This window comes from Talpa europaea, assembly GCF_964194135.1.
Source record: "Talpa europaea genome assembly, chromosome: 8".
In the NCBI taxonomy this organism is placed as follows: Eukaryota; Metazoa; Chordata; class Mammalia; order Eulipotyphla; family Talpidae; genus Talpa; species Talpa europaea.
Window position 1 is genome coordinate 33,053,427 of NC_140075.1, and position 14,740 is coordinate 33,068,166.

Here is a 14,740-nt window from a genome sequence, read left to right on the forward strand (position 1 = left end):
CTTGCACTGCCAGGGAGGACCCTATATATAAAATGCCTTCTTTCTTAAGGTAAAGTGTACCTTTTCCTTTTAGAAATAACAATTCACTATAATGAGTTTAATTTCACTTCTGGTACTAAGTAGCATTTAAACATCCATTTACTCTCTCACACACAAGTCTTAATTTCTTTACCGGTGTTCTAGAGAAAGACTTGGAAACATTTATCCTGTTTTCCGTAAATCCACACTCAAACTTGTATTTTGTATCCTTATTCTTACAGAATACCCACATTTCCATTTCTGTGCCTATCAAGAGTTTCAATCATCATGGATAATCTATCTCCAGAAGAAATTCAGATTAAGGCTAACCAGGTTACTGATGAGGTAAATGTTTTACATGGGATAAGTAATTAATTATCTTTCAGTTTTCACAGCAGAGGGTGAGAGGTTAGAAGGTCATTTTGGCTTTTCCCTACCTACTCCCTATATATTGAAGAATGCATTTACCAGTGCCATTGCTCGTTCCTTATTTTTTTCAACTCACCAAAAAACTAAATAAGTGAAGACAATTTAATTTTTTTAATGTAGTCATTATTTAATAAGTTACCTACAACAAAGATAACTCTAGATTAAAGATGCTTTGGGCATTTAATTTTAATAGAATTTTCTAATACCTGTGTAATATACCTAGATTTCTACTTCCATTAAATTTTTTATAAATTCTGTTAACTTTAACCTCTAAATTTTCTCTCAAGTAACACCTGGTAGGAAAAAAATAAAAAGAGGGATAGATGGGTTGGCAATCTTTAAAAATAGAGTAGCATCAACACCAACACAGGAATATGGCCTGTGATTATAAAATATAGCCAGTGGGGTTTTTTTTTGGGGGGGGGGGGGTTTACATATTTTATAATAATAAAACTGTATATTTTTCCCTAGTCGCTGGAAAGTACAAGGAGAATCCTTAATTTAACCATTGAGGTAAGAAAATGATTTTAATTATCAAGTTAAGTATGAACTGTATGGGAGGGATCCTGATAGCAAAAGTTAGAATTGGTGTTGCATCAGAAGAATATTGTATCAATAAGTTATATTTGAGATCAGAAATTACTGAAATTGCCATACCATGCACTAATGGCCCTTTTTTATTTTTCTCACTGACAATATTGGAATACAGATCAACTCACCATGAGTCTGACTTAATTGGAGGGGTGGGGTTTGGTTAATATGTTAAAGTCTGTTGGTTTGGGAACATGTTTTCTCTGTAGCTCTAATCCTCTGAGAACCTAGGTTGGAGATCTCAAATGATCGTCTAATCATTATTTGTCAGACCTTATAGATTTTGTTTCTCTTATTTTTGTTTTGTTGGGCTATCAATTTTTCCCCCCTCTTTCAGGCTCAGGATGCAGGAATCAAGACCATCACTATGCTGGATGAACAAGGGGGTGAGTTGAAGTCATTGGCAGAAGCTCTTTTTTAATTTTTTAAAAAAGATTTTCTTTAATTTTACATAGAAGAACTGGGGTACAGGCCAGAGGTGGGGGGGAAGTGAGAGGATTTATCAGAGACAGAGTGAGGAGCAGAATAGGCGGATATACTGAAATACACTGCTGAGAGGCACAGCAGGCGAGACAGGAGAGGTCTACTGCGCCATATGTGGGTTTGCTCCCTGGCTGGGGATCAAACTTATGCTGCAGTGGCTGCCAATAGCTTCATAGTGCTGAGACTTAACCCGTTGCGCTGCAAGGGAGGCCCCCACATTGGCAGAAACTCTGGATTTGACTTATAATGCCAGAAAACACTTTCAGAGCAGCCATATATGAAACTCAACCTTTAGGAGTGCCTTCCCTTTGTAAGATAAGAGTGATTTGTTTACTTTTATTCTCTCATTGGAATTAAATCATGTCCATTGGCTATTTGAGGTAGAGGCAGCAATGCCCAATTGAATACCAAATAGTTGATAAGTAGCAGGGCTTATGGTATGCATTAGACATTATGATATTCTTACATCATTTTCAGGAATCATGGTAAGTCTTCAAACAGGTCTGGATCCAGGTGAGCTTAGAAACATTCCATTTGAGTTGGCCCTGAGCAACCCTGGACTAGTTTTTATTAGTCTTGTGACAACACTCAGGTTTTGAACCTATTCAGTGATAGAAATGCTGAGGAGCTGCTCTAGTCAAAGAACACCTGCTTGGTTGCAAGTGTTATCTCTGAACAAATCTCACGTTCTCCTAGCATATAGATTTCTTTAGAACAAATCATTCCACATGAAGAGGCAGGCTGCTTCAGCATCAGTATGGAAAAGGATTGTTTTCACATAGGATAGTATATAATACTTTCTGGCACTGATCCATTTACTACACAGTAGGTTGTTGGTGGATTCAAGGTTGAAGTTTTCTAGTCTATAATAATAGTATTTTCTGGGTGCATGCAAATGTCACACAAAATTTAACTACTGCAACTTATTCTCAGAACAACTAAATCGCATAGAAGAAGGCATGGACCAAATAAATAAAGATATGAGAGAGGCAGAGAAGACTTTAACAGAACTCAACAAGTGCTGTGGCCTCTGTGTATGCCCATGTAATAGGTGAGTTGATAAATTAAGACCTTTTTAAAATAACATCAGATGTGTGTGGCTTGGATTTGATCAATCCTTGCTTGGATCAAGTCTCAATTTCATTTTTTAATGTTAATAATATAATTTCCTTCCAAAAGTTGGGAAATATACATCTGGATAATACAGAGCAGGATGGAATTAGTTTTTCTTTCTTTCTTTCTTTTTTTAAAGACTTATTTATTTATACAAGAACCAGGATACAGGCCAGATGTGTGGGAGGGTGAGAGGATTCACCTGAGCAGGGAACAGAACAGGCAGACTGACGAAATACACTGCTGAGGGGAGCAGCGGGCAAGACGGGAGAGGTCTGCTGTGCCATGTGGGTTTCTCCCTGGCTGGCCGGGATTGAACCTGTGCTGCAGAGGCTGCGGACAGCTTCACAGTGCAGCACTCAACTGCCTGCGCCACCAGGGAGACCCAGGTTTTCTTTCAAATAAGGAGTGTTAACAAAATATATATTCTGTGGGTAGGCTATGAGGGAAGACATTGGCTCTACTTCCTAAAGACTTACATGTGGTTGGATATATGAGAAAGAAAAGTGAAAAATAAAAAATATATAAATGTAGTGCTACTTGCTGTGGTATTGACTAACGCTATATTTATAACTGATGTAAAAGAGGTGGGACTTAATTTGGACTGAGTGAATAGAAAGCTCTGGATGGATATGGAAAACTGGGAGGACAGTCTTATAGAAAATACAATATAAACAAGGATAAGGAGATTCTTGACTTAATTGAGCTGCATGTCTTATATGGATAAAAAATGAAAATAAAACATATAGGCACTATAGGAACTGGAATGCTAGACTAAGAGGTCAGTGGATTAGAGTGGAATATATAACTATACACTAGGAGACTAGTTTGGAACCTTTTGTAATCCATGCTTGTGAAGTAAGAATTTATCATTGAGATTTAGGGAGAAAATTATAAATTATAGAGAATTCATTAAAGTGATTGATTATATGTCAATCACAAAGAAGGATGAATCAAAGAAGACTGGTGATTTAGTCTGATAAAGTAGTAAAGGAAGTCTTCAAACATTTTTTGTACAATATATAAAATTGTTCTTGACAGAAAGTGATTCGTTATTTTTAGTGACTCCATTATGAATATTTAAACTCTTTTTCTTAGGTAAAACAAACCCCATGGTGCTGACAAACATTGTATGTATTCAGACCAAAATGAGGTTTGGACTAAGGAAGTTAACCATTACCTTCCCTTTTTAAAAAGAAAGATGAGAAAGAGCTCATCTTTGTTTTAAAAAGTAAATAGCAAAACAACTTTGAACTTTACCCTTAGTTAAAATGACAATGTCTGGAGATTAAATTACTATTCTTACTGATGAAAGTACAGCAGGTTCTCAATAATATCATAACATTGATGAGAAAAGAACAATCTTGGCCAGCACTGAAAGAAACACCATTATTAGAAGACCAACTTTTGTTATACCCCCTGAAAGGCAGTTTTCAACAATCTGAGTGACATTAAGTGAAGATTTAATGTGTTCATTTTTTTTTAAATTTCAGAAATGTAAGTACTTCCTACCAATTTTCTCAACTGGTGTGCTAGTTGAGAAGGCAAAAGTTTGTCAGCACCATGAGGTTTGTTTTACCTAAGAAAAAGAATTTAAATATTCATAACGGAGTCACTAAAAATAACGAATTACTTTCTGTCAAGAACAATTTTATATATTATGCAAAAAAATTTTGAAGACTTCCCTTCCTACTTTATCAGACTAAATCACCAGTCTTCTTGGAGAAACTTTTGTTATATCATCATACTTTCAGATAAGTCCTTTCATGCAACATTCTTTGTGCTATCACTATCAGTGTTCAACAACTTGTTGCTTCAATAGAATTTGTTTCTAGAGTGTGAAGTCAAGATCTGAGCATGTTCACTTTAATTTTGTCCATTGACTTCCTGTTCTAAGGCAAATCTGTTTACCTATTTTGACCTTGGCTGACTTTCTGAAAGTACACTTTCAGTAACTATGGCTTGTCGATCAGAGTTTAGCAGATTACTTTAAGCAAACAAGTTTTAAATGTACAGATTATTTGAACCAAACTTTTAACAGTATCTGCTAACTTTCTTAGCCTTTCTCCTGTATACTATGTGCCCTCTTGAAAGAGTGCAGAGCAGAAGTAGTAAAAGAATTTCCTTGAAATTAGATATTAGAGCAGGGAGAAAGACATCCTCCCTAAAACCTAGAATAAAATCAACTTTGGGTCAGAAATTGATAAACCAGGGTAGCACTTGAGTTGGAAGCTGGTCTTATCATAGAAAATGGAAAATGGAGCTATAGAAGTATTAATTTTATTTCTCTTGTATGTCTGTATCCCAGCCAGGCATAGGGAAGGTTTTCTTGGATATTGGTAAGAAAGAAGGCAGAGTATGTTCTTGAAGCAGTCTTCAACCTTTGACCTCTAAAAGCCCTCTCTCATTGGGTCAAGAGAAGAGATACTGCTTAACGATGGAATCGAGGGGCTGCTATAACAAAACAGTTTCCTGTTGTGGAAAGTGTAATATCCCAGTTAAAGATGTCTGCTTTTAATTGCCTTCCTTCCACCAATCTTTTCTTTATACTAAGAGTCCTATCTTGGCTCTTCTGTCTCTGGTTACATTCCTGCCAGTGCCTTTCTAATCTTATCTGCTAATCTGTGTTTCAGTTAGACTTATGCAAATAACCATAGCATGAACTTCTCAAAGGGTAGGGTCTTTAGGATCTTGGTCTTGGAACAAGGCTGGGAATAACAAGGCTGGTAGCAATGATAACAGCCCAAGTGTCTTTTGTCTCTTGTTTGCTATTAGGAAATTTTTTTTTTTAAAGATTTATTTATCTATTTATGCAAGCAATGGGTACAGTCAGAAGCGCAGGAGGGTGAGAAAATTCACCAGAGCCAGAGCGGGTTGCAGAACAGACAGACCGATGAAATACACTGCTGAGGGGAGCAGCGGGCGCGGCAGGAGAGGTCTGCGCACCATGTGGGACCCTTGCCCAGTGACCGTGGCCGATAATCGAACCGGCGCTTCAGAGGCTGTGGGCAGCCTCGCAGCCCAGCGTTCAACCGCTGCCCCACTGGGGAGGCCCTATTAGGAAATCTTAAACACAAAGCAAATATTGTACAAAAAAATGAACAATGATATAAAATACAAATAAGTAAATTTTTAAAGATTTTTAAAAATCTAAAACACTCTGGAAGCCACAAAACAGGTTGTGTTTTGTCTTTTGTATAATGTGAGACCATAACTCATTAATTCATGTACAAAATGTAACCTGAACTGATCTATTTATAACCTTTATCACACTTAGTGTAAATGTGAATTTGTTTCACTAAAGAAATTTTGATGTATTTTATTATATGGTACTTCTCAAATGTCTTGATCCATGGGTTTGGATGACTATTGTGGACATATTGTAATTTAGACTCTTACTATTTTGGCACTTTAAATTTAATCTTAACATGAGGTAGATTCGCTTTCATCACAATTGTGCTTATGGGGCAACAGGCACAGAGGCTACACTAGCAAGTGGCAGAGCTGAGATTTAAAGCCAGGCAGAGCCCCAGCTTTTAACTATATATTGCATTGCTTGACTTTCGCAAGAAAAGAATCGACCTTTTTGTCGTTGCTGTTGTTAGATAGATTGCAATGTAGAAATGGTCTTGAGTATATTTGTTCTTTGAGATTTCTCTTATTTAGTAGCATTCACTGAGGCCAAGTCAACAAATCTTTTTTCAGTAAGATATGAAAAATAGCTTTACTTAATGTAACCCTATATTAGAAAGGATTTTTTAAAAAGATCTATTTATACACACAAGAACTGGGGTTTAGACCAGAGTATGGGGGGTGAGAGGATTCACCAGAGGCAAAGTGGGGAGAAGAACAGGCAGATCTACTGAAATACATTGCTGAGGGGACCAGTGGGCAAGACAGAGAGGTCTGCTGCGCCATGTGGGTAGCTCCCTGGCCAGGATCGTAAGCCAACTTATGCCATAGTAGCTGGTGATAGCTTGATAGCACTGAGACTTTAAGCCTTGCACCACTAGGGAGGCCCACTATTTGTATTTTAAAGGCAAAATAGTATGAACGGTTTTTTGTTTTTTAAATCTTATATCCTTGTAACTTCAATAATAAGGAGTTTAAAAGAAGGAACACTTAACATGGGAAGTCTCAGAGAAGTAAATTGCCTCGTATTCTAGTTTAATCATTCTCAGACAAGACATCCCATCTTAACTTGCCTGTCTTTGGTCTGTGCTTATAATGTCAATGGTGCATAGTCTGAAGACAAATTGGTATTTCTGGACCACTTACTAAAGAAGTTCAAAATTGATACTATAGGTTGCTACTGCTCTAATCTTATTGAGATGTAAGTCTGATTGATTAAAGCAACTACTGAATTATACTCCAGTTAACATTTGAGTGTTTCCTCCATCCTACTCAATGAAGATATGAAAATGAATAAGACATACTGTTTTATCATCACTCTATTTTTTTGTGCCCCACATGATACCTTATGCATACTATGGGCTCAGTAAATACTTGTTGATTAAATCCACACTATGGGCTCAGTAAATGCTTGTTGTCCTTTTGAAGTTTGTTGGGTGATGAGAGTTACATATGTAAAAAGTTTTAAAATTAAAGTGCAAATAAAACATAAAATAGAAGTAAATAAGAGAGCTCTGTAAAACAGTTTCACAATTTCTCCATTAGTATTTACGTTCTCTTCATACTAATTTTCATAGTTTTTAAGAAAGACTGTCTTCACCTAGACATCATCAGAAAAATGCAGTGTACTCTGGTTTAAATTATTTGTTTTTCTTTTTATCTAGATTCTCAGATGTTGGTTATTTCTATGAAACCAGGCAGGAATTTAAATGCATTGTTTTGAAAACTTTAAACCTGCATCTGTTCTGTTTGACTGGCATTCACTATTTTCTGCATTTCGTTCTCTCACCTAATTCTCTTCCTTTCTAACCTGCTTACTAAAAAATGAAGATTTAACGTCAGAAGCCGGGCTCAGTAACTGATCAAAGGGAACTGTAAGATGCAGTCTTGTGACGCAGTTTGGGCTGTTAACCTGCTATTGAAAGGTGATGCTTCAAATGGCTTTTCTGTGCATGTGCATGGATTTTGTGAGTAGTGGAGTCTGTCATATAGATTGTGCTGTGGTGTATAATGTAAAGTGAACTACTTCTTGATGGATGCTGTCTGCCAAAAGATGGGCTTGGAAAAAAGGATTTAAATTTATAATGCCATCCTTTGACTAATGACTTGATAACTAAGTTTTGGCTAAATAACATTTAAGATTATAAAAATAAAAACATCCCTGACATTCCTAAGAAGTTTTAAGTAGGTTGATCTTTGTAGAGAATTGCTGCATTCTAGTTCTGAGCATAGGTAAGGGAATTCAAGCTAAATCCATCTCTTTCCTTAGGAATTTTGGTATCAGCATCTTCCTTTCCAATACCAGAAGTAAGGTTTTTCTCTATTTGGATTCTTTAGGGTTTAGGACACTACCAAATTGAAGAATTAATTACCAATCTAGTCCTCTTAAATGCCATTTGGAACAAGGTGGGATATAAATTTAAAATGCTGGATTGTCTAATATTGTCTTTTTTTATATAAAGGGTTTTCCTGTTTTTATAGCTCTGTACAATATGTTCCATAATTTGTATCATGTCATGTGTTAGCTTGCTGTGATTTCATGTGGAATGCAGAGCTAACTAATCTTAATTTTTATGGACATTAACCCTCTAGTAAGTATTATGGTGTTTGACTCCTTAATTTTGAATCTTTATGGAACTTTAAAGACATGGTTAAATGTTTGAGAATCAAATATTTGATTTCTATGCTTTGTTTTTTGCTGCCTTTCTTTTTCTTTTTTTGTAGCCTGATGATACAATACATACACATTCATACTCATTACAGTTGGAATTTATTTGATCACTTTTCTCCTTGATATGAAAAAAATACAGCTAATTCTGGACTATTTGTATTTAGTTAGTACTAAATTTGCTGTTTGTATTTAGTTAGTACTAATGATAAAGATTATTAGACTGCTTAAAACTGACAGTTGGGTAAAGCTAGCTTTCCAATAGAGTTTTTAATCACATTAAAATTGGTCACAAATTTGGTTAGTGATTTTATTCTAAAGCCTAATTTCTTCATAATTTAAAATGCAAAAGAGTTATCTCTCTTAGATCAGAATCATTTCTTTGTTACTGTAGACTGAAATCACCTGACCATAGGTATCTTTTTATGTAGCCATATTCCAACTATATTCAGCTACCTGAAGATCTCAAAGCTAGGGAATGTTAATGGAGCAGAAGAGTAAATATGCCAGTTGGAATCTGTGCACTGGTAGGCATCACCTCAAGATCAGGTTGAGGTTGAAGTCAAAGAATAAAAATATTTGTTTAGTACTTCATAAATAAAGCAATTTATATCCATAATCCTTTTATATCCAGAACCCTTTTATTATCCTGATAAATATTAAAGATTATTGTTTCACATATAAGGAAAAGAATGGTTAGATATTAAAGTTTGTGTAAGGTTTCTGTAGCTAGTAAATGACAGGACTAGGGCTAGAATTTAAATTTACTACAAATTTTGCTACTTAAAAAAAATTCCCAGGTGTGTAAATTTGTTTCCACCAGAATAATTCCTCAGTCTCCCAATATATAGAACTGCTAAGGTAGACTACCATAGTAATCTAAAATGTTCCTTCTGCAACAGATCAGAAAACCCTTAGAACAATGTTTCTCTTCCGTGACTGAGTAGATAAATGACATTGAATTTAAAAGAAATAATGGAAGATTCCCACAGTCTGCCTCATATATATTGAAGTAGAATCTTCAGGTTGTGACCTATTCATCTCTGTGTTCAAAGGAATGCAGGTTAATCTGTTTGGGAAATACTACCTTTAAAGATCCTTGATTTTGGAAGTACATCTGATTCTTTGTAGACTGTGCTTGAACCTCATTCACAGTATTGTTAAAACAATTCATTTGTATCTTATGTCCATTGAAAAGAATTTTCAAAAGTTTAAGGAATTTCAAACCTTCTCTCTTAAGGTTGAGGAGATTGGAGCATGTGTCTATTCCTTGATAGAACAGGAACCCACACATCCACCCCAGTCTACTCTTTATGTGCTAAGACGCTCAGAAACATGGTAACTTATTATTTAGGGACTTTTGAATCCAAGCCCTTATTCTTTCACCTGTTCTACAATCTGACATCCTGATAAAAGCTCCACTTATATTACTTATATTAATACTTCTGATCAACTTTCTCATAAACTAATATATTAATTATTTTGCTTACTATCTAGGACTCTGCTTTAGAATTTTGCCTAATATCTTATTAACACAGAATACATGCAGATGACTTTCACCAAACATAAATGTGTAAATTTTCATTAAAAAAATTATATTCCACTTTGTTCCAGAAAAGATTTAACATGGCTTACTTAATAAATGAATAGATTGAATAATTAAACATAATAATATAAATAGGAAATTGTGAAAACTAAAAATGGAACCAAGAAGGTCACTTTGACAACTCTTTCTTTGGGGTTCATAGATTTATTTCCTTTTTCAGAGTCTCTTACCAAAAATATTTAGTATTCTTTTTGCAGCAGTAATGAGTAAAGTCTAGGATCCAAATCTGGGTTTACCAAAAATGAATTCTCATTTGTCTATTTAGGAAGGACCCACTGCTTTCATAAAATCTCCCCTCCACTTTTGCAATTTCATAACTTCATAAACTTGTATGAGTGACAATTGTACCTAGCCAAATAATCTGTAAAAAGGTTATATTTGTGTCATTTTTTTGGCAATAGCCATTTAAAAGTCAATTGCTAGGCTCTTTTTCTTGCCATTTATACCTGTTTCAGTAGTAAATTCCATGGTAAAATTTTGATTTTGGCTGGGTTTTGCCTATATCAGTTACATCTAAAGTATTTCCTTTTAGGATTTTTTTTTTAAAGGAAAATAAGTGAATTCTTAAATGAAAAACCCCTAAGCCAAAAGATTTGTCACTGGCACCAATGTGGTAAGGGTAATTACTCATTGACTGTTCAACTTGGAAATAAGCCATGCCAGTCCTTCATGATGTTTCTTAAGAAATCCTTTTAAAAAATTTAATGAATGCAAAATTCTAACTTTAAAGACTGATCAGTTAGAACTACTCTGATTCCAGTTAGTGGCATCTGGAGTCTAAGTGTTGCTCGCTCAGAGTTGCCTTATTCCTCCATCCCTCATCAACCTCTGAGATGCCTGCAAGGAACCTCTTAAGGCATCTCCAAGCACTTTTCCTACAGGATCTTTTTCTTTTCTGGAGTGTCACAGGTTATGGGAACCTGAAAAATCAGTAATTGCATCTGGCTACTTGCTAACTGCTTAGTGAAATTTTGCTGGAAATATTTTAAGCTTTAAAAAATTATTAATGTCAGCTTACATAATTCATCTTTTTCCTACACTGTATTGCAGTGGAGCATAGTACACATAATCTAGATCTAATTGTATAGAGCTTTGATGATAAGGGTGGTGGTAGGTCATTCTGAAGGTAACAAGCACTAACTCCCTTTCCTGCTTTTTGATATCTCCCTACACCCCTGACTCTTATTTAGGACAAAGAACTTTGAGGCTGGTAAGGCCTACAAGGCAACATGGGGAGATGGTGGAGACAACTCTCCTAGCAATGTAGTATCTAAGCAACCAGGCCGAGTGACAAATGGTCAGCCTCAGCAAGCAACCACAGGAGCAGCCAGCGGTGGATATGTTAAACGGTATGCTAGCTCCTCAGTATTTTCACCCCTTACCTAACTGAATGACTCACTCAGGAGGATGGGTGAAGTTCTCCATGAACCTAAGTACATCAATAAGAAATCACATTTATTCTGTTTCTAAAATGCATTTTAAAAATCTGCCTCTCTGTTTTGCAACCATCCCAGGCTGGGTAGGCTCAATTCTTGCAGAAGAAAAGATAATTTTGGAGCCTTTGGTAGATTTTTATAGGCCTTTAATGCTGAATCAAGGGATAGATCAGTTTGCTCGCTCAGCATTTCTGTCTCTTCCCTCGGGCTCAGAGTGATGCTGCCCTTATATCCCCTCACCCCTCAGCACAGGGGCCCCCATTTAGATATGGACATGCCCCATGCTTTCTGGGCAGATGTCCATAATCCTAGGGGACATGCAGGACCGCAGGTACTGGCCATAGAGGCTAATGGCGGGAGGGCGGAAAAAAGGCCGACTTTGCTCTTACCCTGCCCTCTGACTGTGGTTGTGGACCTTCAATAATGGGTTCACTTCTCTTTGTGTTTTAGAGTACTTTTCAAATTACTGAAATAAGCAGCTTTTATACTTCTATATAGGAAAATGTGTTTTAAAATATATTGTCTAGGGCAGTAGTTGCCAGATCCCTATAAGAGTATCTGTAAAGGGTCACATAGTAAATATTTCAACCTTTGCAGGCCATAGGCTCTGTCACAACTACTCAGCTCTGTTTGGTAAAGGCAGCTATAATAGGTGAGCAAATGAGCACAGCTGTGCACAAATAAAACCTGACTTACCAGATTTGACACTTGTGCCAGAGTTTTCCAATCTCTATATTAGAATAGTGTTCCATTTTAGATTTAATATTGCAGCAGAATCATCAGGGAAGTCTTTTAGGCTAGATTGCAGGGATGTACTTTCGTTTTTTATTCAGTCGATCTGGAGTGGAGTGTGAGAATTAGCATGTTTACATGTCTAGCCAGTTTGCAGGGGATGCTGGGACAGTTTGAGAACAGCAGTTGCTTCTTAATCGTCACTTACATGGCTTTAGGACATTATGCTCTCTTTGATCAGTCTTTCAATTTTTACTTTAGTATGTTTAACAAGAATGGTAACATACATTCCCTTGAGTCTAATATTTGCAAAGAGTCATTTTGGTACTGGTTTTTATGAAGCTAAATCCAGATTTAGTCCATTTGCAATTCACCAACCAGTACTGAATTAATTTTCTTTTTTTGATAGTATAACTAATGATGCCAGAGAAGATGAAATGGAAGAGAACCTGACTCAAGTGGGCAGTATCCTAGGAAATTTGAAAAACATGGCCTTGGACATGGGCAATGAGATTGATGCTCAAAATCGACAAATAGAGCGGATCACAGAAAAGGTAAAAAAACCTTTGTGACAGGAAAATGAGACATGTGGTGTAATGTTTTAGCAGTGGACATGTGTGCTAGATGCTTTGGGGGAGAACAGTAAGATAAGATCTTGTCTTCACAGGAGTTAGTTTTGATGAGATGGTAGTTGTAACACATTGAAAACCATTAGCCAGGTCCTCCTGACTTGCTCATGGCAGTTGGTTCATTTTGAAACCAAGATCTTGGAATGCAGTAGTTTTATTTAAACTTTCACTCATTATGCTCAGTATCTCCTCTAGCCGACATGTGCACTCTTTTTTCCACCCTCTGAATGAGCAAGTTAGCTTTTGGAGTTTTACTGCCTAATAACAAATCAGTTAAGTTCCTGAATCCTCATTTCATGAGTCAGTAGGTAAAAATCGTGTTTGCAAAAAGATGAAATAATACCTTTTTGGAACAAATGGATGGATCTTGAGGTGATTATGCTCAGTGAAATAAGTGAGAAAGTGAAAGACTTGGTTTCACTCATGTGTAAATATAAATAACCTAAAAACACAAACTGGTAAAGTGCAGCAAAATTAATTCTTAGACTATGAAAAATACACTGGTTATCCGAGCAAATGGGGGGAGAAAGAAGGGTGTAGAGGAAGGAAGGTTAGAGGTTAGGTGAAACATCTGCACATATGGAGGTATAAAAATGTACCCCAAAAGTTATACAGACATGTAAACAACTGACAAAATTTGAGGAAAGGAAAAAACAGTTCTGCAGAGTGGTTCTTACAGAGTGGATATACAAAATAAAGGATCCTGTGAGAAAAGAAACAGTATGTTTGCTCTTTTTCTACTTCACATACATGTTATAAAAAATACTGAAAGTAAAGCTGTGTTCAGTATTTAGATGTGTCACATCTAAAAGCCATTCTTCTTTAAAATTTCATTGTACTTTAATGCTTGGAGTAAGTTTTAAGCTTGACTCTCTGTTGAAATCAGTAACGATGGATTTCACTGAGGCAAACCATGGCTCATGAGATGCTTTTAGCTATAATGTGGGTTTAGGCTGCATATTACTCATCATTTAAATTCAGATACTGAATTATATGAACAGAGGGTAGTACATCTGTTCCAAAAACCTTGGCGAAGATTATTTCACTCACTCCAGGTTAGACCTAGAGTAGTTCCAGATGAGATTCTATACTTCAAACCTTCCATTCAGGGGATACCCACAAAGTCCAGATCTATAGCAGAGAAGAACCAGTTATATTCATTGTGTCTAAAATGTCACTGATTTTTTTAAAAGATTTATTTATTTATGCATACAAGAAGTGGGGTACAGGCCAGAGGTGTGGGGGTGGGGATGAGAGGATTCACCAGAGTAAAATGTCCCTGATTTCAAGATGCATTCCAGTTTCAGACATGTCATTGAACTATGAAGAACATGTATTCTAGGATTCATGAAATAATGGCAACTTGTTATATGCCTTTGTCAGGTTTATTATACACTTCTATTTGTCACTTATTGCCTAAAATGGTTTGCAACTGCTTCCCAAATTTTCTTAGTGTGTCCATTACTTCAGGTGTTTGGAACATAACTTTTAGTAGAGCAGCATACCCTGTGAAGTAATGCTTGTTATCTTTTTCTTTTTTTTCCAGGCTGATACCAACAAAGATCGTATTGACATAGCCAATGCCAGAGCAAAGAAACTTATTGACAGCTAAAGCTGCTGCTGTACTTCTTTATCGTTTATTCATTTTTCTAGTTCCTCCTTCACAGTCATAGCCTCTTCAGTTTGAATTTTTGGTTCCATGCTCTTCTATGGAGAAGGGCTAGGAGCAACAGCTCCCCTGTTTTTTTCATGTTCTTTTTTACCCTGGAAGGTAGACTGCTGCTCAGCCTTCCTTCTAGTATTTTTTTTCCCTCAGTTTGTAATCCTGGATTGGTTTGTCTCCATCACCTATTATGCTGTTTTTCTTCTCCCTCTTTTACTTTAAAAGTTCTTTTGCTTTCAA

The 14,740-nt window shown here is 36.2% G+C and overlaps 1 protein-coding gene across 5 annotated transcripts; it reads left to right on the plus strand.

Annotated features, from left to right (window-relative positions):
- Positions 1-306: 306 nt before the first annotated feature.
- On the plus strand, positions 307-14,449 carry SNAP23 (synaptosome associated protein 23; the record flags this gene model as incomplete). 5 transcript variants are annotated; one of them, XM_084240884.1, is made up of 8 exons in its annotated part: positions 307-363; positions 919-960; positions 1,376-1,424; positions 2,455-2,572; positions 7,431-7,463; positions 11,231-11,389; positions 12,618-12,762; positions 14,384-14,449. In XM_084240884.1, the coding sequence occupies 8 exons, from the start codon at positions 307-309 to the stop codon at positions 14,447-14,449; spliced, it is 669 nt and encodes a 222-aa protein (XP_084097010.1). The 5 variants fall into 5 exon arrangements, with proteins under 5 accessions (XP_084097010.1, XP_084097011.1, XP_084097012.1 ...); XM_084240885.1 differs by lacking the exon at positions 7,431-7,463; XM_084240886.1 differs by lacking the exon at positions 7,431-7,463 and having other exon boundaries at positions 1,382-1,424.
- Positions 14,450-14,740: the final 291 nt, after the last annotated feature.